The sequence below is a fragment of the Hibiscus syriacus genome, unplaced genomic scaffold, assembly GCF_006381635.1.
Source record: "Hibiscus syriacus cultivar Baekdansim isolate YM2019G1 unplaced genomic scaffold, ASM638163v2 tig00111099_pilon, whole genome shotgun sequence".
Classification (NCBI taxonomy): domain Eukaryota; kingdom Viridiplantae; phylum Streptophyta; class Magnoliopsida; order Malvales; family Malvaceae; genus Hibiscus; species Hibiscus syriacus.
The window spans coordinates 1,296,231-1,321,369 of NW_024062984.1; the positions used below are offsets into that span (position 1 = coordinate 1,296,231).

General features: G+C 32.6%; 4 protein-coding genes and 1 pseudogene across 4 annotated transcripts; 1 reads left to right on the forward strand and 4 right to left on the reverse strand.

Annotated features, from left to right (window-relative positions):
- Positions 1–734: 734 nt before the first annotated feature.
- Positions 735–1,551, forward strand: LOC120153183. The gene has a single exon (XM_039165185.1). It carries the CDS (start codon positions 836–838, stop codon positions 1,271–1,273), a length of 438 nt encoding a protein of 145 aa, XP_039021116.1. The 5' UTR covers positions 735–835; the 3' UTR covers positions 1,274–1,551.
- Positions 1,552–9,135: 7,584 nt separating this feature from the next.
- On the reverse strand, positions 9,136–10,254 carry LOC120153269 (CRIB domain-containing protein RIC7-like; the record flags this gene model as incomplete). The annotated part of the gene is made up of 4 exons (XM_039165256.1): positions 9,136–9,559; positions 9,619–9,697; positions 9,906–10,011; positions 10,175–10,254. Coding segments are annotated over 4 exons (615 nt in total), but the record flags the coding sequence as incomplete, so codon positions are not given.
- Positions 10,255–13,372: 3,118 nt separating this feature from the next.
- Positions 13,373–15,244, reverse strand: LOC120153347 (protein EMBRYO DEFECTIVE 1674-like). The gene is made up of 4 exons (XM_039165321.1): positions 14,965–15,244; positions 14,823–14,896; positions 14,302–14,446; positions 13,373–13,930 (listed from the first exon to the last, which is right to left on the reverse strand). Exons 1-4 carry the CDS (start codon positions 15,076–15,078, stop codon positions 13,373–13,375), a joined length of 891 nt encoding a protein of 296 aa, XP_039021252.1. The 5' UTR covers positions 15,079–15,244.
- Positions 15,245–15,587: 343 nt separating this feature from the next.
- LOC120153196 (casein kinase 1-like protein 6) lies at positions 15,588–20,850 on the reverse strand. The gene is made up of 14 exons (XM_039165200.1): positions 20,350–20,850; positions 20,185–20,225; positions 19,511–19,580; positions 19,107–19,255; positions 18,929–19,024; positions 18,668–18,738; positions 17,913–17,974; positions 17,742–17,805; positions 17,500–17,584; positions 16,875–17,001; positions 16,663–16,736; positions 16,522–16,585; positions 16,189–16,322; positions 15,588–16,047 (listed from the first exon to the last, which is right to left on the reverse strand). Exons 1-14 carry the CDS (start codon positions 20,423–20,425, stop codon positions 15,778–15,780), a joined length of 1,383 nt encoding a protein of 460 aa, XP_039021131.1. The 5' UTR covers positions 20,426–20,850; the 3' UTR covers positions 15,588–15,777.
- A 2,070-nt stretch (positions 20,851–22,920) lies between these two features.
- LOC120153348 lies at positions 22,921–24,009 on the reverse strand (annotated as a pseudogene).
- Positions 24,010–25,139: the final 1,130 nt, after the last annotated feature.

Consider the following 25,139-nt stretch of genomic DNA (forward strand, 5'->3'; position numbering starts at 1 on the left):
GTAGAGATGGAAAAACACATAATCCATTTATATAAATAGTTAAAGGAAATATTATTATTTTTTGATAACTCGAATTCGACTAATCTTATTAAATAGTTAAAGGAAATATTATTATTTTTTGATAACTCGAATTCGAATAATTATATTTATAAGGTATATATACATTGTCAATAATTTAAAATTATTATGAATAAATGTAACTTTATAATTAGTAATCTCTTACTATTTAAAAAAAACACATACTTCAAAAAATATTAAAAAAATCCTAAAAATCATCAAATGGGTGGTAAAATGACTAAATGCGATATAAGTGCAGGGTACATGGGACTTCTTTTACGGGATTGGACCTAAAACTTTTGTTTTTGTTTAAGGACCTAAAACATTACATGAGCGTTGGTTAGTCATTTAATATCTCCGTGGCAAACTTAGTAATTTCCTTAATCTTCAAGGCTAAAGGTTGTTCTCTTCTCTATAAACTCATACAATCCACCAGAAGATTTTCGTTCTCCTCACTCCGCCCATTTTTCTCCGATCTAAAATCTAAAATTTTCAATCTCTCCCCCAATTCTTCTTCATTTTTTTACTTATTTATAAATAGCGACAATTTTAATATTGTAAATCCAGATTCCGGTCACTGAATCTGAACCTTCTTTTGTTTTTGTTTTACCTTCTTACCCTTTTCCATTTCCCCGCTTGTTTTTTACCCAAACAATCCGATTTTATCCATCCGGATACATTATTTATATATATATATATATATATATATATATATGGATGGCTATTTTGTAGTAGATATTTGGTGCTGACGTGGCGTGTATCAAATAAGTCGCAACAAATGAACACCAAAACGATGCGTCTCCCTCCCCGACGGGTATCCGATTCTATGCCCAACAACAACAATAAGCGCAAAGAGAGAGACGGTTTTGACCTCACACAGTTAACCCCTCCTCCGCCCACAAAACCGCCCATGCTACCCAACCAGCTTCTCGCCGGATACCTCGCCCACGAGTTCCTCACCCGCGGGACGCTCCTCGGCCAGCCATGGGACTCGACACGACCGTTGCAAACGGCCGCCGAATCCAGGATGACAATCGGAGGAAAAGCCGAGCCGATGGAGAGATCCGCGACGGGTGACGCCGAGCCGGATCCGGAGCCGAGGGAGGAGAACAAGCGTCAAAGATACGTGGAAGTGGCGAGTTTGCTGAAGACCGATGGGACCCACGTTCCCGGCATCGTCAACCCGAGCCAGCTATCTCGTTTCTTAGAGAAGTAAGGTTGGTTTTTCTTTCATACGTGGCGACATCTCATTGGACGTAGGTTCCCCCCCCCCCAAGTGCCAAAGTTCCAACAACGAGATTGAATTCTTGTTAGAGCATTCTTCGATTTCTTCTCCGTCTTTGCTCATACCGGAGATGTTCTCGGTGGCATATGCGTAGCCATAACTTATAACTCGTAAGCACAGCTCTTTAGTTTCCCTTTTCTTGTTGTGCATTTGATGTTTTCGCCTATGTTCTTAATGAACAATTCAAATGATAATTCCGGAATTTCATAATGCTTGTAGGTTAATCAAAACCCAATACCTGTTTTTGTTTAAGAACAGATCAATCTCAGTTTGCTTTTCAAACATTTTATCAGATTTGATCGACTTTGCATTCAAATTAATCAGAATCCGACATCGGTTCTAGCTAATCTAATAAATAAAGTAAATCTACAAAAACTCGAGATTGCAAGATTGAGATCTAATGATCTAATTAGCCATCGATAAGCACGGGTTAGCTAGATCAAACTATTTATGTTCCCATGTCGTGTATCATGTTTTTTCATACCAATGGTAAAGCACCAATTATTTAATTATATATGCATAGTGAATAGTGTGTTATTGGTTATTAAAGTGAAATTATTTCATGAGTATTTATAATATTTGTTAATAAGAATTCATTTTCTTAAAGTGAAATTATTGAGTGTTATTAGGTTAATTATATTTAATTAATAAATGTATATATTATTTGGATTTTTAAAGTTGCATGTTCTTTGAAATATACTGACAATTATTAATTGCGTTACTGACATGACTTTAATGACAATAATTGATTGTGTTACTGATTTAAATATACCGAAGATAGCAAATTATGTCAATCAAGTGGTTAAATTTCAAATTTCAGAATTAGTAGAAGGACTAAAATCAGATTTAGTCTCAAACTAAAAGCTTGAATATTTTATTTTAGTAAAAAAAAATCAAAGGTCCATGTATTTTAAAAAAACCAATGAGGTTTCGTATTATTTTTCAATATGACATTCCAACTCAGAAAATAAGTTCAATGTAATCTTTTGACCAATATTTTTACGTAATTGATGGTTATGATATTGACGTGACAATTAATAGTGATTGATGATATGACAGATGCTATAAAAAATAAGTTAAATTAAATTTTTAATTTTGTTCGAGGGTCAAATTGTTTTTTAAGTATAAGGACTTATTTATTTTTTTAAATAAAAATTATTTTAAATTTTAACCATAAAATTATTCGAATATTCAAAATACTAAAAATAAAAATACTAAAAATAAAAATATTTAAAAAATGAATGTTTATATTAAAAATATTAGAATTATTATAAAAATTAACATTTTTTAATAATATATATATATATATAATAAGTTATAAACTGACAACTTATAAATTATTAAAAAATTACATTTTTTTTGAAAAGATTTATTATACATAATATAAACATGTGACATATATGCATATCAACATTTATACACAATATTCTTACTGGATTTAATCAAAACTTACAAATTTTAGATTAGTAGAAATTTAATATTTTTCTAATTATATTTTATGTCAAAATTTATTATATAATTATCTTTTAAATTAATCGAGACTTACAAAAAAATAATTGGAAAACATAATAAGCTTTGACTAATTCAAAAATTATAAGTCTCGGTTAATTTAAATTTTGTAATTCACGATTAATTTAGTTAGAATATTTTTATAAGTGTTGATAATATGCATGTATGTTACATGTATATATTATGTATAATATATTTTTTAAAAATATTTTTTTATTTTTTAATAATTTATAAGTAATTATTTTATAACTTATTATATATATTCATTTTTTAATTCTTTATTATAGTTTTAGTACTTTTAATATGTATATTCGTTTTTAGTAATTTAATTTTTATTTTAATATTTTATATTTATTTTTTGAATAGTTGAATTTATATTTATAATTTAAAATATTTTTATTTTTTTAAAATTAAAGAAACCATTGATTTTTTAAAAAAAGCTAATTTGACACTCGAACAAAACCAAAAAACTAATTTAGCCCATCAGTCACAATAGACTATCATGTCACCACTGTAAAATACACGTGAGCATTGTAATAGTCAACGATGAAGAACATTAACCAAATGATCACATTGAATTTTTTCAAAAGTTGAAATACGACATTAAAATAAAAAAACAATACAAAAGTCACATTAATTTTTTTAAACTATATAGGGACCTCTTTTGGGGTTTTGCCTTTATTTTATTACGTGGAAGGTTCGAGGCAAATGCAGTTAACTAGAAGAGGCAAATGGACCGGCTTCCTCGGTGCGGCATTTATGTGTCTGTGGGACCCACTATCTGACCCGATACAGTAAGAATGTCTTGAATAAAATAATACCACCAAGGGAAAGTATTAATTAGTTAATTTATTTTATTAAACGCCTTTTACGCCTCATCTAATCCCAACTTTAATCTTATCGTACGATAATTTTAATATACGGTTAATAAAAAATATTTTTAATTTTTTATTTTTTTAACAAAATCAATAAAAATTCTCAGAAATATTATTATTTACATCTAAAACATTTTTGAGTATTTTACCGAGTTTGGTAATATATCTGATAAAATATTACCTAAAATATTATTTTTTTACTAGATATATTACTAATCCCGATAAAGCGCTCAATAATATTTTAGATGAAAATAATAATATTTCCGGTAATTTTAACTAATTTTATTAAAAAATAATAAAATCTATAATAAATTTTTTAAACTTATTAAGATGTGACACGTAATACTTCGTTCAACAACACTGAAAAAAGTTGAAACGTTAATTTTCCCCATCTCCTCATTCGTTATTTCCTTTTTCACGCCATCTTTTTTTCTTTCGCTTTCTTATCCATCTCCTGTCGTTCCAACAGTCGTCGACCTCAAAAGTTCAATCCGAAGAGTAATCCCAGTTTAGATGATCAATTAAACAATAATCACACATGTTTAGATGATTTTTAAAGGCTTAGAGTAAAAAATAAGTAATCAAATTATGGATTATTTTCAGTTTAAGTGCTTAAACTATTTTTGGTCAAATTAAGTCTTTAAATTATTATATTTAATCATTTTAAATCTTATAAAAGTAGGTACTTTTTTTGACAAAAAAATAATTTAGGGGCTTAAAGCAAAAAAAAAGTCATAGTTTATATACTTATTTTGACCAAAAAATAGTTCAGGTACTAAAGTAGTTACATATAATAATTTAAGGATTTAGTTTAACCAAAAAATAATTTAGATACTTAAAACATAAAAATGACATAGTTTGAGTACCTTTTTATTAGTTTGAGCCTAAAATTTAATTGTTTGAAATATTTAAAATAATATCAAAGTTTAAATCTTTTTTTACCTTTTAAAAGATAATAGGATACCTATTTTGTGGGACAGAAGAAATATAGGATTCTTTAATACTTTCTATCAAAAAAATGTAAAAAAACATAAAATAAAAAATACAAATTAATATTAAAATTGAGAATTTGAATCCAACCAAAATAAACATATAAAAAATTCAATTCAATCGAATCTAATTAATGTTTTATCTAATTTTTACGAGTTGTGAAGGCTTTTTTTAGGACTTTATATATTTTTAACGAAGGATGTAATATAGCAATTTATATAATTTATAATATACGATAAGTAGATTGAATATCGATAATTAAATTAAAAAAAAATAAAATACGAGTTAATATAGATCATGATTTCAAAAATAATTGATGAATTTAAAATTAACTTTTTCTAAAAATTATATTTAAATAATAAAATAATTAAAATTTAAATAATATTTTAGATAAATAATATTAACTATAACTTTAAATATTTTTATAAAAAAATTAAATAACTAAATGGAACCGAACTTTAGTAAATCAAACTTTAAGATTATTAAAGATGTTAAATAATTATCATTAAAAATATACTCTTCATCATAATTATTACAACATAAAAATATAATTATTATAAATTATGAAATATTATTTTTGTAAAATTAAATATAAAAGTAGATTAATTGAGAAAAAGATAAATTTAACTGAATAGATTTTTTTTATAAAAAAAATAAAAGAATGATAATAATTTTTTTATTTTAAATCTAACCTCCAATAATAAATTTAAAAATTAAAAATTAACATTTTAGATAAAGTAAACAACTTGTATTTTTTTTGTCTATAAATATAAAGTTTTAGAAGAAAACTTAAATTAAAAGTGTGAAAAATAAAAGTTGAGTGGAAGAACTGAAAACAAAATGATGGCGCAAGACATAGTTATTACTTTGTCAGTTTTGATGTTGTTGGCATCCATGTTATACCGTGGGGATGCACAATCAAATTGTGATGAAACTAGCGCAGGATGTACTTGTTACCCACCTTGTCATCCTTATCTCTATCAAACCATAGTAAATGGAACGTGCATTAAGATTTGTAGTTGTCAATGTTTGTCACCACCTCCACCATCTCAAATTAATCCACTACAACCGCCGTCGTCACCACCAATGACTAAACCAAATCCGCATCCAAAACCATCACCACCACCACTACCAATGACTAAATCAAACCTACAGCCGCCACAACCACCAATAGTGCCTAAATCAAATTTATCTACTGAAGCACCACCAATTACGACAATAGTTAGTCCAATTCCATCGACTCCTCTAAACCAGTGTGAAGTACCAATAAATGCTCCATATTTCGTGAAAAGAAGGAAGTTGTGTTGGTGTTCAACGGAGAATTATCGCAATGAGTGCTTTGAAAAGATTTGGAGAGCAACAACATATGATGTTTTCAATGAAGTTGATAAAAATTGTTGTGATGCTTTTTGGGAGGCATATGAAATTTGTGGTGTACTCTTTAGGCGATATAGATATTTTATTTATAAACTCAAACTACATTGCTCTCAATTTTATTAGGATCAATTATTTTATTTTCTTAGGGATTAGTTTTTTTTCAACTAGTTTTAATAAGGTCTCATAGTTCTAAATATATACAAGATCTACGATCGTTAGGTTACGTAATAGAATTTGTTCATCCATTTTATCTTAATAAAAATATGTATTTAATTTTTAAAGTTTTGTTATTTCTTAAAATGTTTGTTTCTTATTGTACCATCTAACCTATTTTTTTTAATAAGGTTTAAAAGTTCATCGAATCCTGTTTGAACTACGCTATGAATAAATTATGAGCTATCAATTTAAAAAAATAATTAATTAATAAAAGTATATAATTAAATAATATTATTAAATATTCTTTACATTAATAAAAAATGCTATAAATTTTTTACATACTATTTAAAAAAAGTATACTGATATTTCTTGATCATAAAATTGAATAAATGAATATTCAAAAAGTAATAATAATGAGAAGGGAAAATATTGTTTATTTTCATTTTTGTTAGATTAATTTTCTCACACAACTAAAAAAATAGTTAATATAATTAAAATAAATAAAAAAATTGATAACACAATGAAAATTTAAAATCCGATGACTCCTACAAATAGATAATTTTTTTATTGATACAAAATATAATATCAATTTAGTTATTTTAATGATTAAATATTATTATAAAATCATAATATTATTTTTATTTGATTATATAAATTAATTTTAAATTTAAATAATTGATTGAATTTAATTTAATTAACCTGTTATTAGTATAATTTATAAGAGGATGATTTATTTATTTTTTTGACAAAATAAGAGGATGAATTAAAGTGAAGCGTATAATTTAATTGCTACATACATTATATTAAAAAGAAGTTGAAATTTGGATTATAAGTTTTTTTATTAATAATTTGGGGTAAGTAAAAGGCATTATCTGTTCGAAGATAACTCTCAACCTTTTAACATTAAACGCTTACACATCTGATATCTATGATGCTTAAACCCGGGTCATCAGGAATAACAACAATTCCTTATTTATGCTCCTTGTAATCACATAAGACTTTAAAGAATGTTTGGGGGCCTCACTAGGGTCTTTGAGATTGAAATATAACATTTATGTATGTGTTTTATGACTTTTGCAGGTAGTGTATCGATATTATAGGGATATTATCGATATTTGTTCTTTGTTTTGGGCAAATTCGTGAGTTTCTGGGCAAGTGTATCGAAACTTTGGGTCATAGTTTCGAAACTGGGCAGAATAGAATGTTTAAAAGTATCGGTACTTATATAAAGTATCGAAACTTTTGCAGGAGTATCGATACTCTTGGGCTAGTATCGGTAGTTTCAGTTTATTTTGGCCAAAACGTTACCCGAGAGGCTCTATACCCATAGTATGACCATAAATGGGATCAAATAGATGTAAAACACTAGAATAAGTGCTATAGAAGGTGTTTAAAGTTGGGTTAAAATGGATGAAATAGCTGTAGGGTATCGATACTGCAGAGAGGGTATTCATACTGTACGACCAGTATCGATACTAAGGGTATGGTTTGAGCTTTAAAGCACGAGTAAGTGTAGAGGCAAGCGAGAGTATCGATACTAAGGTTGAGAAATGGGCTTTAAGTCAAGAGAAAGTATAGATGTAAGTGATGTTTCCCAAAAGCTTATATTTCTCTCAAATAAGACTACAAGTGAGAACATTTATTAATGTTTAATTTCAAACGTAGAAACGAGAATAAAGAAGGGTAAAATAAGACTAGCCTTGTTTGAATGCTCGGGAAGACGACCAGGACACCCGGGTTCCTTTAGAAAATATAGCAGAGTCGAAAGTATAGATTCAATCTGTATATACTTAGGAAGTGCACAAGGCACTTTAAGTTGACTAGTTTGGGCGCAAGGTCCGACACTCAAGGAGTGGGCTAGTTGAGAGTGTGGTGTCCGATGCAGAGATTACGGAGGCCATATTCGGTAGACTAGAGGGGTGTGCGAGCTACGAGATGCAGAACCCTCAGCCGCACCATGATGTCTACCATAGAATAAAAAATGAGTATACGAGTATACTCATTAAAGCAGAACAAAACAAACCAGTTGACCGGATAACAGCATACTTAGTAGCTTGAGCATTTCAGTGACAAACTTTTAGTATGTTTTAGTTGTTAAGTGTGACGCTGAGCTTTCGAATATTTCCGTGGGCAGATTAGTAGATCCAGCAGTTGAGAAACTTTAGAGAGATTGATGTCCAAATCCAACAGTTGAGAAGCTTTAGAGAGATCGATGTCCAGATCCAGTGTAGAGCAGAGTACGTCACAAGTTTCTTAAATGACATGTATATTAATAAATTCAGTTGTATTGAGTTGTAAAGTCAGTTAATAGTCAGTACATATGTATCCATATATTTTGAGGGCTCTCAGATGTAAAGAGTCGTTTTAAAGTGCAATAAAGTAAGAATAAGTTGGTTAGCCACGTCGGTGATTCCGTATAGCACCTTAAATAGGTCGACTGTGTGTCGTACTGGTCTAGGGTGTTAGAGTTTTGCTTATGTTTTTGGTTGGAATAATAATATTTGTAATCCTTTTGACCAGGGGTTTTATATGCTTCAAGGCAGGTAATCCCCAAGCCTTATCCTCGATGAAGATAACGGACGCCTATGCAAAAAAGCAGAAGTTGAGTCAGGGAAGCATAAACAAGTAATGCTTTCCATACTCTTGATTTCTAATTACTAAACATTTGAAGATTAATCATATCTTACCCCAGTACTCAGATATATGTCGCATAAATATCAAATACGAGTTTATATTTAAAATGAATACCCCCAGACTCTGTTATCATACAAGGTTTCCCGCATGTGGGAGACATGAATAGAAGAAACTTAAAACGTTAAGGAAGAATCTGTAACTCTTCTTGGTTTCTGCTGCAGTAAAAAGAGACTGGTACACTAGCTAGTCATAAAATTTACCAATATGTTTATATACCAACCAAAAGAGCACTCCCCCCCCCCCCCCTGACCAAAAAACTCCTCAACTCAATTGTTCTCCCCTTCTGTTAAATCCGAAACAAAACTAAATTGGGACCCTGCTTCGGAAAAAGTATCCGACTCTGTGACCTTGGACCGCCTCGAGCTTCCTTCACCGACCAACTCTTTCACCTTCTTTCGCTTACTTTTCTTTGGTTCTTTTGACTCGGTAGCTTGGTTCGAGTCCTTGGGTTTTCTAGTCTTCTTTGATTGCTTTGATTTCTCTGTTTTCTCCTTTGTTGAAGAGGCTCCACTCCCGTTTGTGGATATAGTGCGCTTCGATGATTTTGGCACTTGTGGCGAGTCTTTTGCCGCAGAACTTTTACCCCTCGAGCCTTTCCGGCTCAAATTATTGTTATCTGTAAAATTATATCCAAAATGACGATTGCATATATACAAATGAATCAAATGATGCAACCAAAATATTTCTTGTTTGTACCTCGAAGAGCTGAAGGTGGTGTCTGAAACCCTCCTGCTGGTGTTTGAAACTCATTCATCTGCATGTAATTAAAGAAAAAGAGTCAGAAATATAACCATTCATCGTATTGACAACTTCTGATTTTGTGGTTATAAGAACAAGATGGAACACTTTTACAACTCGAACATGGATGCAAGTATGGGACGGGTTAGTATCGAACATAGGATCTTTAGAGGTTATATCCATCCAAGTAGTAATATAATTATAGTTAGATTTGAGTGAACTACCCAGCTAGGTTTAGACTGTACTGTTGAAGGACCATCCCATCCTATATGAGCCACGTGCTTTACATCTGTTGGCAGACCAATCTGCATTTCAGGCTCTTTTCGCTTTCTGCAAAAACAAGTTTCACCCACTTCTTGCCTTTATTACCAACCACTCAAAAACCAAACTAATCCAGTGGTTCTTTGCTCTTGGTGTCATACATATATATATATGTGTGTGTATGTATATATATATTTGCTTCTTATAGTGTCATAAGGAGAGATGGAAATACATACCAAATATGTTAGTAAAGTATTTAAGACCTTTTAGCAACCCTTTCATCATGTTTGATTTAATGATATCTAAACTAGATCAGCATATGGATGTGGAACAAATCAAGCTTTCAAATCTGAATCTGAAAACTGAGAAAAAGAGAAAAATCATCATCATATCTTCCATATATTCGCATATCGACGAAGGCATGATCCTTCAAATACATTAAAAAAACGAACATATCCGTACAAGATTCTTGAATTCAGATAACACAGGAGATACATATATATTTTTCTCTTACAGCTTTGGAACATTTGCCCTGCTAACACATTTCACCTTCAGGGAAGGAACAAAAGGTTGTGTGATAGAACAAGCATGCCTGGTCTTCATGCATGCGAAAAACACATGCAGGTGTGCAAAGAAATTTAAAATGCAAATGAGGGGGGGACGGTGATTTTGTTTCTTGAACCTTAAATAGAGGAAAAATAATAATAAAAATGATAATATTGGGTCAGAAAGTTGGACTGTTTAGGGAAAATGTGTGCTTATTAGGAAGGGAACTTTCTGTTTTAAGGCGAAAGGTGCGTTAATTCAATGGAAATGCAATCTTAAATAACAATGACTTAACGATAATTTAGGGTTTAGGATCAGAAGATGTATGTTTCGGAAGTTTTTAACAAATTGTCTTATTTAGTAAGAACATACAGATTATTGTTTCGGATACAATTTTTAGGGTAAACAATGCATTTAATACCTAAATTATCAGTTTTGGTCTGTTTTAGAATCTGAACTTTTAATTTTTTTCAAAATCATACCCAACGTTTAGTTTTTGTTTCATTTTAGTACCGCCGTTAAAAATCTAACGCGTTTAGTATCCAAACTATCAGTTTTGGTCTATTTTAATACCTAAACTTTCAAAAAAAAAATCAAAACTTAATGTTAAATTTTGAATGGGGTACTAAAATGAAACAAAAACTAAACTTTAGGTATTGTTTTGTAAAAGGTAAAAGTTTAGGTACTAAAATGGATTAAAATCGATATTTTAGGTACTAAATGCATAATTTACCATTTTTAAACCCTTTTATTAGTCATCGTTTTAAGTATAAATTGTGAACTTCGTCATTGTATTTTTATACAATATTTTTAATCTCGTACATTTTAGGTTTTGGAATTTTAGTCCTGACCCAAATATTAACAATTAACTTTTTTTTTAAACAAAATTCTTTGTTAGTCTCTCGATTATGCATAAATTATAAATTTAGTTCTTATTTTTCTCTTCGATCATTTTAAGTTCATGCATTTTAATTATATTATATTGTACCATTCGAGTTATGATTGAAATTTTAAATTTTAAAAAGTATAGATATTAAAATTGACTAAATTAAAATATAAAGGATAAATTTATATACATAATATATGAACTGATGACAGAATTTGACAAAAGATATTTATACTCTTTCTTTTATGTCTTGCTGAAAATAATTTAGTTTAAGATTAATTATGGCTATATGTAACATCATTTGACTGGTTAAGTGAAAGGAGTGACAACGTCTTAAATTATGTATGTATATTTTTTTACGAAAAAGACGATTTTGGAACATAATGAATAATGAGGTGGTTATTTTATAACTTTTAATAGTTGAGAGACTTAACAAAGTAATATTTTATAATCAAATGATTATTTTGTAACTTTTAATAGTTGAAACGCTAACAAATATTCCCCTCTGTCACACAAATATATCGGGGTTTTAGTTGAACGTAGTAAGAAGTGTAAACTACAAAGATGGCAAAAAAAGGTCAGTGTTAAGTAGAACGGTAAATCGAACTAATATAACATACCAAGGTGTTGATGAAGCTTAGGGTCAATAGTTTTAACTACCCGTGAAAGTGTACCAAGATGGGAATGCACTCCTATTGAAGTTGTATAAGGGATGTTCATGGACGGTTAACCGTATCGTTTAGCCTAAACGGTCGGTTAACCGTTATAACGGTTATGAGATTTTTCTAACCGTAACCTAACTGTTAAGAAACGGTTAACTGCTAATAGTTAATCATTATTAACGGTTCAGTTGTAGGTTAATTGTAGGTTAAGCTATTACAATTATTTATCAATTTTTTTAATAATTCATACTACAATAAAATATATAACTTAACCCATACACCGTTATAAGTAAATAAAATAAAAAAATATAACACTTAACACATACTTACATCAGTGTAATTATATACATCTCCAAATATGTACCTAACATTAAACACATAATTATATTGGTGTAAAAAATTTCTATATTTTCAAAATAAAAATAAAAATGATATATATATATATATATATAAATTAAATTATTTGTATACAAACTTTATTAAATATATATAAATTATAAATAATAGAAAACTATGTTAAGTTATTTGTGTAAAAATATAATAAATTAGAAATATAATTATAAATTTAATTTCTTAACGGTTAACCGTTTATCAAAACTCGTAACAGTAACCTTAACCGTTAACCATAATTTCTATAAGTTTATCCGTTTGGCTAATGATATTTAATATTGTTTTGAACGATGCTTAGCCGTTGGAATTCCTCCTTGCCCATCTACGGCCATTCGTGTCTTGGGCTCTCTAGTCGCAAGTGTTTCTGAATGTGGAGTACTATATAAGTTTATGGATTCCAAATGGCGTACCGAACACAAAACTCGATTGTTGCTTATTGGAATTTAACCATGAATTACAAAAGTTAGGGTTGCTTTTAAGCAAATTAAAATGAACACCGAAAAGGGAATCAATCTAGTAATTCGATTCGACATTTTCACGAATAAAGTTTTCGAAAGATGTTGGTCGAAGTAAGGTGTCTACAACCGAGATCGGAAGTTCTTGAAAACATCGGCTTACAACTGATAAACTGCTGCATCATTTCCTTATCGAGAGGAGCTCAAAACTTCGAAGAGAGTGAGGGTGATCATCACGGCTACCTCTAACAGCAGAGGCGCGACTGATGTTTGGGACTCAAAGGCAAGTTGGGGTCTTGTGCGGTAGACATGCGACCGACACTTGATACTTGCCGGTTTTGCGAGATGTCATTCTGTCCACTGGACAAACTAGGCCTGCTTGCTACTACAGCTTTCCTCGAAGTGCTGCCATACCGAGATAATTGGTTTTCTGTGGTATCAGTAGCCTACTTCTTTACATGATAGACACAATACTAATTCATGTTTATCTTTCAGTAGATTTTCCCTGCAATGCTCTTCTCTTGGGAGTCCAATGAATGAAGACAATCTCTCTTCTGCTTCAACCGTATCAAGCTTCTGGTTTTAACTCCTATAGTTTGAGTAATGCTGCCTACGCCAATCCTTGACTGAACCTCCTTGGATTCCACTCTTGTTTTACTCCTTGAACACGACGTATTATTATCATTCTCGATAACCTTAACCTTCTTTTGGCAATTCGAATTTTCACAATCAGCAGCAGAATAAGGACGTACTTCTGGATGTTTATTTCCAGTGTTTGAACCGACTGTAATAACTGCGTTTTGAGAATCATGGGAGCTCAATTTCTGCAGCATGTGATCGAAAACCAATTTTTGAGAGTCTCCAGCAGAAAACATCAGAAGATCGCGCATCCTAGCAGCAGGGACATGGAGCTTGTCTAAAGAAGGTGGCAGGGAAGAAATTGCACTGCTGCCATGACAAACAGATTCTTCATTAGAAGAACAAGCTTCTGAAGGTGATGCGTATTCCTCCCAATCATATGGAAACCCAAAAAGGAAATGGCCGCAAACCTGCAAGAGGTTAAGATCGAGAAATTTGAGCTCCAATTCTTGCCTAAAGGGAGAAACAGAGATGTCCCAAAGAAGCAAAAATTTAAGCAAAAGCATGGTTTAAAGAAGATAATATAGTATAGTATTATTATTAGCGATACGATAAGATGCAATTGTTGGCAAATATTAACAGGATAAGCAAGGATAGCAGTGCAATGAGATACTCAACCTTAGATGAAAAGCCATTTTCAAGCGTACAAGAGGTAACGATGAAGCCACTAATGGCAACTGTGATGCCATCGGCAGTTTCAAGCATAGGGATATGATAAGATGATATTATTGGCAAATATTAACAGGATAAGCATGAATAGCAGCGCAAGGAGAAACTCGACCTTAGGTGAAAAGCCATTTTCAAGTGTACGAGAGGTATTGATGAAGCCGCTGATAGCAACCATGATGCCATCGGTAGTTTCAAGAGTGGTGGCATCATGTCTTTTGGCGATGGCTGCCGAGTACATCACTCTTTGTCCTTGTCTCCTGTTTGCCATCCATTACCTCATTAATACCATTATTAAAAAGCCACTACACAAAAACAACTTTTCATACGAAATTTACAAGTGTTTTATGTCTAACAAGTATGCTTGAGCAGGGATATAAATAGTGGCCTGCTATCGCAATAGCAATTAGCAACCGTCATATAGGGGTAGTGGAGCCATCTATTGGATGATTGCGATATATGCAATCCCCGTAATAGCACCGGCTATGTCTGGAACCGATAAACACAACCGCAATTTAAATCCATGTGCTTGAGATAAAAAGTAAATCCCTTCTCCTCTTTCCTACTGATATTAGTATATGCATATTTATTGAAATGAAAAGAACAAAAAACTAAAGGGAAAGTTATCAAGGGTACCCTCTGCATTCAAACCCTCCAACAGCTAAATCTCGGGGCTTCGCCGTGCACAACCACCAATCATAAAGCAACACCTGTAACCCGATATCCATTTTTTATTAGAATGAAAAAGTAGTGCAGCGAAATAAAAACAAAAACTTACAGAATTGAGGGATAAATTAACAAGAGGAGTGGGGGAGGCGATGGGGACGGGGACGAGTTGGTCCGATGTATATGGTTTTTTAGAATATTTCCTCTTTTCCTTTCTTTTCCCCATTTCGGTGGTTTACTCCGGGCAGCAACTCCTCTGCCTACTACCGTTTCGAACAGCGGTGGATAGAAATATCGCCGCAGCTATTTCTATTCGAACAATAAATTAATAATAAGGAAGAAGTACAAAAGGATTAGCATGATCGTAATTTTCTTACAGCGAGAAAGAGAAAGGAAACCGATGGGTGGAGAGGAGAGGTGAAGGAAGAGGAAATATAGCAAGGAAACAACGAAGCTCGTGGAGCGTTTCAGTGTTTTTGAAGTGTGTGTGTGTATAACATACGGTCTACTTGGGTTAGCCATTGGTAATCACATCCGTAGATGAAAATTATTTACTAGTATTGTTTTGAATGATGCTTAGCCGTTGGATTTCCTTCTTGCCCATCTTCGGCCATTCGTGTCTTGGGCTCTCTAGTCGCAAGGGTTTCTGAAAGTGTTTATATAAGTTTATGGATTCCAAATGGAGTACCAGACACAAATCTCGATTGTTGCTTATTGGAATTGAACCATGAATTACAGAAGTTAGGGTTGCTTTTTAAGCAAATTAAAATGAACACCGAACTAAGCCGAAAAGAGAATCAATCTAGTAATTCGATTCGACATTTTCAGGAATAAAGTTTTCGAAAGATGTTGGTCGAAGTAAGGTGTCTACAACCGAGATCGGAAGTTCTTGAAAACATCGGCTTACAACTGATAAACTGCTGCATCATTTCTTTATCGAGAGGAGCTCAAAACTTCGAAGAGGGTGAGGGTGATCATCACGGCTACTTCTAACAGCAGCGGCGCGACTGGATGTTTTGGACTCGAAGGCAAGTTGGGGTCTTTGTGCGGTAGACGCGCGACCAGCACTTGATACTTGCCGGTTTTGCGAGATGTCATTGTGTTCACTGGACGAACTAGGCCTGCTTGCTACTACAGCTTTCCTTGAAATGCTACCGTACCGAGAAGAACTGCGTCTTTTTTCTGAATATGGTTGCTGAAAATAGGAGACAGGAGATTAGGGTGTCGGAAAGAAGAGATTGTTGTTATTAATGCCATCTAATCATATAATGCACTGAAACAGCAAACAAGGCATAGGCTAAGATAAAGAAAATTGTGACTGGAAATTAAAGCTCACCGCATGCTTTGATAATGTTGCACCCTCAGCAGTCTTGTGTCTAGAATGATCACGACGAGGGCTAGTACTTGAAACATTTCTTTTGGAAAATGCTTCAATGGCACCGGAGAATCTATCCCGAATCTCTCTTCCCACTGAATGTTGTTATCAAGTGGAATAGCCCATAAGAGATTCCAAAAAATGAATGCATAGAGGCTAGTTTAACATCATAATAGTTAATGCATGACCATCTTGTAAACCAAATAGTTCAGTATCAAATAATTGAGTTCCACAAAAAAAGGTATATGATTATACGACCTATCGAGAAATCTAGTTTTTTTAAACAAATAAAACCTGAGATTCTTTCTGGTTTTCCAATGGCTGCTCCTGCAGTTAAACCTGCTCTTCCACTGGAGTGCTGAGAAACAGGTGGAAAAACTGAGTGATATTCTCGAGATGACGGTAACTGACTGCAAGAAGTTTATAAGCGCTTACCCGCCCTTTGGTGCTGCCACCAATCTGCGGGTACTTCAATACGGTCCAGTCAAAAACATAGTCAAATTGATAACCTGCAGCAATATGAGTTTTTTAACCAACTAAAGGGAGGGGGATTCGAACTTCACATTCCATGAAGAAAGAGAAGAAGAACACAGGCTACATAGCAATTAGAAACAATGATGATAACTAACCTAATGATGATAACTAACCTTCTCTTATAAACAAGTCTCGGAAAAGCCTCTTCAAATAGGAATAATCTGGTTTATCTTCAAACCGCAAAGAACGGCAATAGTGAAAATATGATACAAACTCAGATGGATATGACTTACATAGCACCTGTAAAACATGTATACACCAATGTTACTCAACGAATAAAGAATAATAATCATAAGATGGACTAACACTGAAATCTTGGGACCACATGAGAACCATAACTTAGCCTTATGTACGTATTCCCTTTATCAAATTTTTACCTTAAACGTTCCATTTACTAGTTAAGTCAAAATTAAACTTCACCATAATAAAAATCAAAGAATTTAATTCTCTGCCTTTTGCATTAATCTTATCTCAAAAGAACAGGAATCTCAAAACTATTTATCGAAACATCAATTCATGAAGAACAATGTATCATCAAAGAATTCAAATTGCTTAAAAAAGATTTATAGTGATATCATTGAACATTCCATAAAAATGGGACGGGAGAACAACAAATATCAATCCTGACCAGAGACAGATACAGATAAAGCACTAGCAATTCCTACACCAGGCTAGTAAAACTCAATCGGATTTCCCAAAGGAAACCAGTTTGTCTAAGGATGGTGCAAGTAAACACACCTCTACAGGAGTTGAGACTTTCTTTTCACTGATCTTATCATATTTTTGCTTTTTCGTGCCAGCTCTTAGCCCCTGCCAAGGAAGACTGAAGCAAAGAAATTGTGCAAACTGAACTAAAATCAAAATCAATATGAAGGAAAACCAAGAACGAAGATTCAGTAACAAGAAAAAAATCAAACATTATTCATCGGAAATGCATAAAACTCTGAATGAAATCAGCATGGGGCTATCATATAAACAACCTTCCTCTAAGGAAATACATAAGGACATAACCAAGGGATTCCAAATCATCTCTGCGACTTTGCTCTGCCAATGAAAGAGAAGATAGTATTAATAAAAAGAAAGAAGGAAACTTGCATCCATTATATATGATTCAATGTTATTAGTTGTGTCACAGAAGTAACATGACTCACCAATTCCAAGGTGAGTGTTCACACTTGCATAACGAGCAGTGCCTGTAAGGTTTTTGTTTTCTCTGCAGCAAAGATTTTGATGAGTTGTTTCACAGACAAATGCATTTGGTACAAGGTTGCACTATATACTCAGTACACCTTTACCGACTATGAACTTAATATAAAGGAGGTAATTTGGCAAAGAGAGAAAATTGAGCAAACAAGATAGTGAGAATTGATGGAAACTAAGTATAAGTGTACAGATGGAAGATAAGTTAATTTGACTGGCAATTTGGAATCTATAACCAGTTAAGAGTCAAGAGTATATGAACCAACTCCATGGTCAAATCCACCGAAAACAAAAGAGACCTTTATGACTTTATCTGTATCGAAGTCAATTCCATTAAGTCAGACTGATCTCACTCCAAAGAGGCAGCATGCATGGTTAAATAGCTAACAAAATGCCATCCAAAGAAAAAATAGCACATGATGTGGGTATTGCCACAAGTGTCAGTTTTCTTTATTTACAAGGGCTCCGAAAGCTGATAAAACTTTCACTATGATCTTCCTTGGATTGTACAACATGCTAAGGTAATATAACAAGTTGCAGCCACGAGAAAAGCAAAAGCCAAAAATGAAAACAGATCAAGAAGTAACACCCTTAACTCTTATCTAGTATCTTAACTCAATAGTCATGCATGATGACGAAAACTATACAATCTTGAGATCTTCAACTCTGAATTTTGGAATTAACAAGTCAACAAAAAAATAATCACCTATACGGGATGTGCTTATGAGTTTGAAGATCCCTATACTTCTTTGCAAGACCATAGTCAATGATATAGACCTGTAATAATAAAAATGAAAAATTAATACCATAATATTTTATACTCTACAAGTATAACAAAGTCCAATACCTAGAAATGAAATAACATTTTATCATAACCAGAAATTCAAAATTGAAGGTGGCTGTGCCAACAATGTAATATATGTTTATCTGCTAACATTACATACAAGAAAAGACTAATTTTAAATACCTGATTAGCCTTGCGTCCTAGGCCTATCAAGAAGTTGTCAGGCTTTATATCACGATGAAGAAATCCCCTTGAATGCATATATTCTACTCTATTAATCTGAAAAATAAATAAAGTTAAACAGGGAGAATATAAATATGATAGAACTCATATTCCTTTGTAAAAAAAGCCTTATACTTACTAGTTGATCAGCAAGCATCAGCACCGTCTTTAATGAAAGTTTCCTGTTGCAGTAGTTGAACAAATCTTCCAAACTAGGTCCAAGAAGGTCAATTACCATGACCTTGTAATCAGCCTCAATTCCGAACCACTTGAGGTGGGGAATACCCGCTGTATCAATGAGAACCCTCGCTAAGTTAAAGATTTATCCAAGAAACAACTAGCAACATAATCTTGAGATAAAAATAACATGCTAGCATGTTCCAAAAAAAAGGATCTGTAATATGTTATTGAACAAATTGTTTCAAGCCTAAACCAGTGGTGTGAAAATCATGTAAAGGAAAGAAGACCATAGTCAAGTCATGTAGGACCAAATCATTTTTTTAGACAGAGGGGTGCGGGGGCGAAGCAAAAATAGATGCTTACTTCCTCCTTGAAGTAGCATATACAATTTTGACTCATAATGAAGCTGTTGATGCTTGGTCTTTGCAGATTCCTGAAAATAGGAAGAGGAAGAAAAAGGTCAAGGTGGTAAAACAAATGGAAAAAGATTAACTGATTAAGTAACTGCAGAATGGAAATGCACCTCGCAATCGTTTAATCTTAACAAGGCTAGATAAGGAAACAATGTCTTCTTTATCAAAAAAAGAAACATTTTTCTTCTCAGAATGGAAATGGGTGCAATAACAAATGTCCTTTCCCTTCATACTTAAATGATAAACAATATAAATCTTAACAAGGCTAGATAAGGAAACAATGTCTTGGAAAAAGAAGCTTTCTTTACCAAATTAATAAGTGCGTTAGTAAAACCACTTCTCCTTTTCTAAAACAAAAGCAATCACTAAACTAAAGGGCATATTACTGATCGTTCTTTTAGCCAATGTCCAAGATTTAATGCAATTTAAAGTCCAAAGGTTTGTTCTTTTGCATTTTAGAGACAATGAATTACAAAGCAAAGATAAGAAAAACTAAAGATTGATTTATTTATGGGTATAAGGATCCACAATCATCACTATAAATACCAGAACTAGAAATAAGTCCATTAGCAGACCAACATAAAACACTACCAAAAACACATCCTTGAGAAAATATCATCATACCAGCTTGACAGCAACTTCCTCTTTGGTTTGCACATTTACACCTTCAACAAAAACCCCATAAAAATGAGGAAAAAAAGGGCACAAGCTGACAAAGAAATCAAAGAAAAATAACACATATTATCCGTTAATAAGAAAGCCGTCAAAGAGAGCTTTGGAATATTATACCTAAATAGAGCTCTCCAAAAGAGCCACTGCCAATCTTCCTTCCTAACTTGAACTTGCCACCAATCACATTATCCATTCTCAAAGGGAGAGGGGACAATCTTCAATAACAACCTAAAGAGCTTAATATAAGCTAACTTCACTTGGATAATCTAAATACTTCCTCAAAGCTTAAGTGATTTACCAAATTGATTACTCCAAGTCTCTAATAGATCCAAAAATAAAAGGCAAAGATTTTGACTATAGAAGAAAAATGAAACCTTAGGGAAAAATAAAGCTTAAAAATCAAAGGAGAAATTGGAGATCCATATCCAGCTTTACCAACTACACAGTTTGATTTTCGAAAGCCAAATCCCCAAAATCTGAAACGGAAAGCATAATTAAGGAGAAAAATGCAGCTACATTGACTTGAGGGTTCAGCTGGCAAATCCAAATGTCCAACGGTAATCAAATGGAGTAATAAAAAAAACGCTTGAACAATCAGAAATTGCCGGAAATTATAAATAAGATGAAATTTCTGGGATGAGATTTGACAATAAGGGGAAAGAGACAAAGTAACAGTAGCAGATTATAATATATATTTCTTTGATCATAGGGTGTACATCATAGGCCGTTGAACTATGTTCAAATAATTACTTTGATCAATAAATATTTAAAAGTTATAAAATAATTGTTAAATTTATCAAAATGATATAAAATAGCCACTGTAACTTTATTATAAGTATATAATTTAATAAGCAAAATTACTATTTTATAATATTTTAACAAATTTAATGAATACTTTGTAAGTTTTAAAAATTAATTTACCAAAATATTATTTTTATAATAGCTTAGTGGCCCTTAATGTATTTTACCCATTATAATATTGAAAGTGTTCTGCCTGCTCTGACCCTTTCTTCCCTTCTCACTTTTCAACTCTCGATTTTCTTTAATCTTTTATTATTAGGGTAAATCACAAATTTCATCACTAATCTTTACTTTATCTCTTATTTTTCTCACTGAATTTTAAAAGTTTTCAATTTTCTCATTAAACTTAATACATTGGGTTTTTTTGTCACTATGTCGTTAAATAGTTAATAGTGTTAAAATGAAATCATTTAAAAAAAAAAACAAAATGACGTCATTTTGCATCTATACTAAAGCCCATTTATAACGTCGTTAGTGAGAAACGACTGAGTGTCAAAAAAACTCAATATATTAAGTTCAGTAAGAAAATTTGAAAGATTTAAAGTACAGTGAGTGAAATAAGAGAGACGAAAAAGTTTAGTTATCAAATTTGTAATTTACCCTTATTATTAACCACCACATTTTATATATTTGAAATGATAGCACAAACCAACTTACTTCGTTATTAAAAAAATTATTGTTATTCTTAGAGGTTATGTATTCAAGCACCAGTGACTACATGAGAGTGATTGAGAGTTCACCTTCAAATGGTTGAGAGTATTTAAAACATATATTATTTTGTAATCATCTTAACTTAATAAAAAATAATATTATTATTGTTTTAATCTGTAAGGCTTAAAATATACATAAAAGCAACTAATATTTTTAATTGAGAAATAGTTTAAATTTATAAGTTTAATTAGTAAGATTTATTTTTTAAAAAATAAAAATATTGGCACTAAAATTTAAATTTTACTTTAAATTTAAATTACTAAAATTTAAATTTAAATTACTAAAATTTAAATTTTGTTTTAAAGCATAATTTGGCCCAAAATATTGAAACATATCCATGTGAACACATTATTGTGACAAAGCAGTTTGGCGGTGGTAAACAATCATCAATATCTAAGTAGACATAGATTCCCAATTTGTCTAAAGCCGAAGTCCTATAATATATTGCATTTACCTCAAGTTCTTAATTGCAGGTAAAGTATATGTTGTTTTATTGAATATTTCTATTATTAAAAGTTGTAAAATATCTTAAATATTATATTTTATATTCTATTATTATTAAAAATTATAAAATAATCTCCTAATTATTTATTGTGTTTTAAAATCTCTTTTTTTCATAAAAAAATTGATGATAATTTGAGTTAGACGTTAATTTATTGATTGATATATGATGTAATATGATCACAGAATTTTAAATGACTATCATATCCCAATCAATAGGTTAACATCCAGCTCAAACTACCATCATTTTTTTAAACAAAAAATGACAAGTTTGTATCACAATGAATAGTTTTTAATAGTCGAATGGTTTATAAAAATAATATCCTTTAATTAAAAAATCATTTTATAATTTTTTAATGATTGGAGTGTTGAATGAAACAATACTATGTAGTGGAGAGTGTTGTGTTGTGTCGGAATTCGAAAAATCCAATATTTAAAGGCAAAGGGGATGTTTTTTTCCCTCTCAAAACCCCAATTATGCAGATAATATATATTTCATCGTCTTGTGCCTTTCAATTCCTCACATTTCACCGTCACGTCCCAATCACTTACTACATCCACTAGACCGACTGCAAGAGAATCGGAAGCTGAAAAATGAAAGCCACAAGATTGGTGAAAGAATAATCGTTAAATAACGTTTTTGTATTGAAGAACGAGGAGGAGAATTTTACAAAGCTATGGAGAGGAGTGGGATGTCCAAGCCGAAGCAGTGCACAAGCTAGTATCTTTCCAGCCCAGCCTAAGTGTACCGTCTCCGAGTACGAGCCTATAGCCATGAGCCGGAGGGTACATGTTCAATATCAGCTGTGCCTGCGACATCGAGTTGCTGCTCATCGGCACCTGCACGAAGCGATTACTCGCTGCGAGCTCGCTTCTCCATTGCTTGAACTTGTCTTCCCCACTTCTAGCCGGTCCTCCTATTGCCAATATTTTGTTAATTTCCCTATACAATAGGCAATGCTCGATGCGATGCCGGTTGGGGTCGTCGGCCAGTAGGTACGCCCCGAGGGACTCGAACATGGTGGAATAATAATGGAGAGACCCAATGAATCGGTCTAAGAATAATCCACCGTGGGACAGATCTTGCTCCACCAACGTGATAATTTTCGGATCCAATTGCTCGAGTAGTTTCATTGTCTTCCAATCGGGTCCCGTCGCATCGTATAGTGAATGTTGTAGCCAGTGAACAGCTAGTGTCTCCCCTCTTCCGTGTTGTACCGTCGTAACCTCGATCTCTCCGAACTTCTTCGCGACCGGGTGGAATTCAAACGACATCCCGAGGCGTTTAGCGAAATTCGAGAGTTGTTTTCCGTCTCCACGAGAAGCTCAATCGAACTGCCGAAGCCGGTCATCATGACATGCGGAGGCCCTTCCATACGAGTCGCAAGGATATGAAACAAGGCCGGCCATTGCAAACCCTGCATGATATCGAGGTCTATTATATGAACTCGATCGCGTTGATGAAATTAACGCTTCGAGGATGGCTTGGTTGGAGGTGAAATGATCGAACTTGATAAACGGAGACATTGTTGAAAACTTGGAGAGCACAATGAGTGCTTTTGAAGTTTATCAACAGAGAGCAAAGCCCTAACCACGAATTAATAACCATATTAGCATGGCCTTGGAGAAATACGCGACAACCCTCTCGGCACAAGAAAGAGCATAAGGAGAAGCCGTTTGGGTCAATTCAAGCAACATTCTATGAGCTTCCCCGAGGTTGTCGATGGAGATAGCAGCAGCACACTCTAAACGAACTAAACACATATTTTTTGTTCGTTCATTTATTAAATGGACATAAAAAATTTATTCATAGTCATTTATTTAAATTAATCAATGAATATAAACAAATATTATACGAACGATTCACGAACAACGTTTTATTCTTTTACACCTCTATTTTAGCCATATTATACATCAATTTACGGGGTATTAATATTATGCATTAATTTATGACTTTATCTAAATGTTTTAATTTTTTAAATTATAACACCATAATTTAAAATTTCTAGCAGAGGCAGAGCCAACTATACGTCAGTAGAAGATGAATACAAAAGAACTTTGCTAATTCTATACCTGGCTGTGGTCTTTAAAGGTTATAGAAGAATAACTGGATTCAGAGAGATCAATGGTAGTATGCCACATGCCTCGAAGACATGAAAGGAGAAGTGGCACGAGGCGAGGCCTTCCGAACTTGGGCTAGGGTGTCCGACGGTTTCTTCTTCTCAGACTTGGTTTCAGAGCGAAGCCAGGCTTCAACAACAAAGAGCAACTCCTTAGTTTCGGTTAACTTCTAAGATCTCTTCAGTTGACCATCTTGGATGTAAGCCAGGTGCGTTGCCCATGTCTCCAGCCCATCAAAAATGTGGGTAGCATATACGATTGTGGCACCTCTCTAATACAATATTAAATGTTACCAAGTTAGACAACGAACATGGCATATTGGTCTTAGAATAAAGCAGCTGTAAATGAGAGTGCTTGAACAGTAACATGAACACCTACGCTCTAGGTATGTTTGGCAATTGAACAAGTGATCCTATGTTTAACAATGAATATGACATATTTGTTATTCTCAAACCACTCTTGAAAAAGTACCAAAATATCTTTATTTTAGTTTCGTAACTAATTCCATACATTAGTTGAACTCAAACCGTCTAGATTTCTTAAATAAGCATCAACTGAAGTGTTTGTTCTTGGCTAAATTTATCAAATAATGCATCTGGAAAAAAAAATTCTAAAATAGTACATCCAAAAAAATATTTTATTAAATGGGTGAACGTTACAATAGATGACCGAAGACGCATGGGACTCTAACGACACACTACAGACGCATTACACTCTGACGCCACCAGGAAGATTTCAAAACCATAAATGAAGTTTTGACGAAATAAAGTAGA

What these genes read in the sequence shown, in the direction of transcription:
- LOC120153183 (XM_039165185.1), top strand. Translation starts at nt 836, where the DNA reads ATGAACACCAAAACGATGCGTCTCCCTCCCCGACGGGTATCCGATTCT.
- LOC120153347 (XM_039165321.1), bottom strand. Translation starts at nt 15,078, where the DNA reads ATGGGGAAAAGAAAGGAAAAGAGGAAATATTCTAAAAAACCATATACA. An exon ending in TTAATTTATCCCTCAATTCT is followed by an intron (nt 14,897 to 14,964) that starts GTAAGTTTTTGT and finishes ATCGGGTTACAG; the next exon opens with GTGTTGCTTTATGATTGGTG. An exon ending in AAAATGGCTTTTCACCTAAG is followed by an intron (nt 13,931 to 14,301) that starts GTCGAGTTTCTC and finishes AACCTCTTGCAG; the next exon opens with GTTTGCGGCCATTTCCTTTT.
- LOC120153196 (XM_039165200.1), bottom strand. Translation starts at nt 20,425, where the DNA reads ATGGATAATGTGATTGGTGGCAAGTTCAAGTTAGGAAGGAAGATTGGC. An exon ending in GAACACTCACCTTGGAATTG is followed by an intron (nt 17,806 to 17,912) that starts GTGAGTCATGTT and finishes TTTCATTGGCAG; the next exon opens with AGCAAAGTCGCAGAGATGAT. An exon ending in AAAACCAGAAAGAATCTCAG is followed by an intron (nt 16,323 to 16,521) that starts GTTTTATTTGTT and finishes AACAACATTCAG; the next exon opens with TGGGAAGAGAGATTCGGGAT.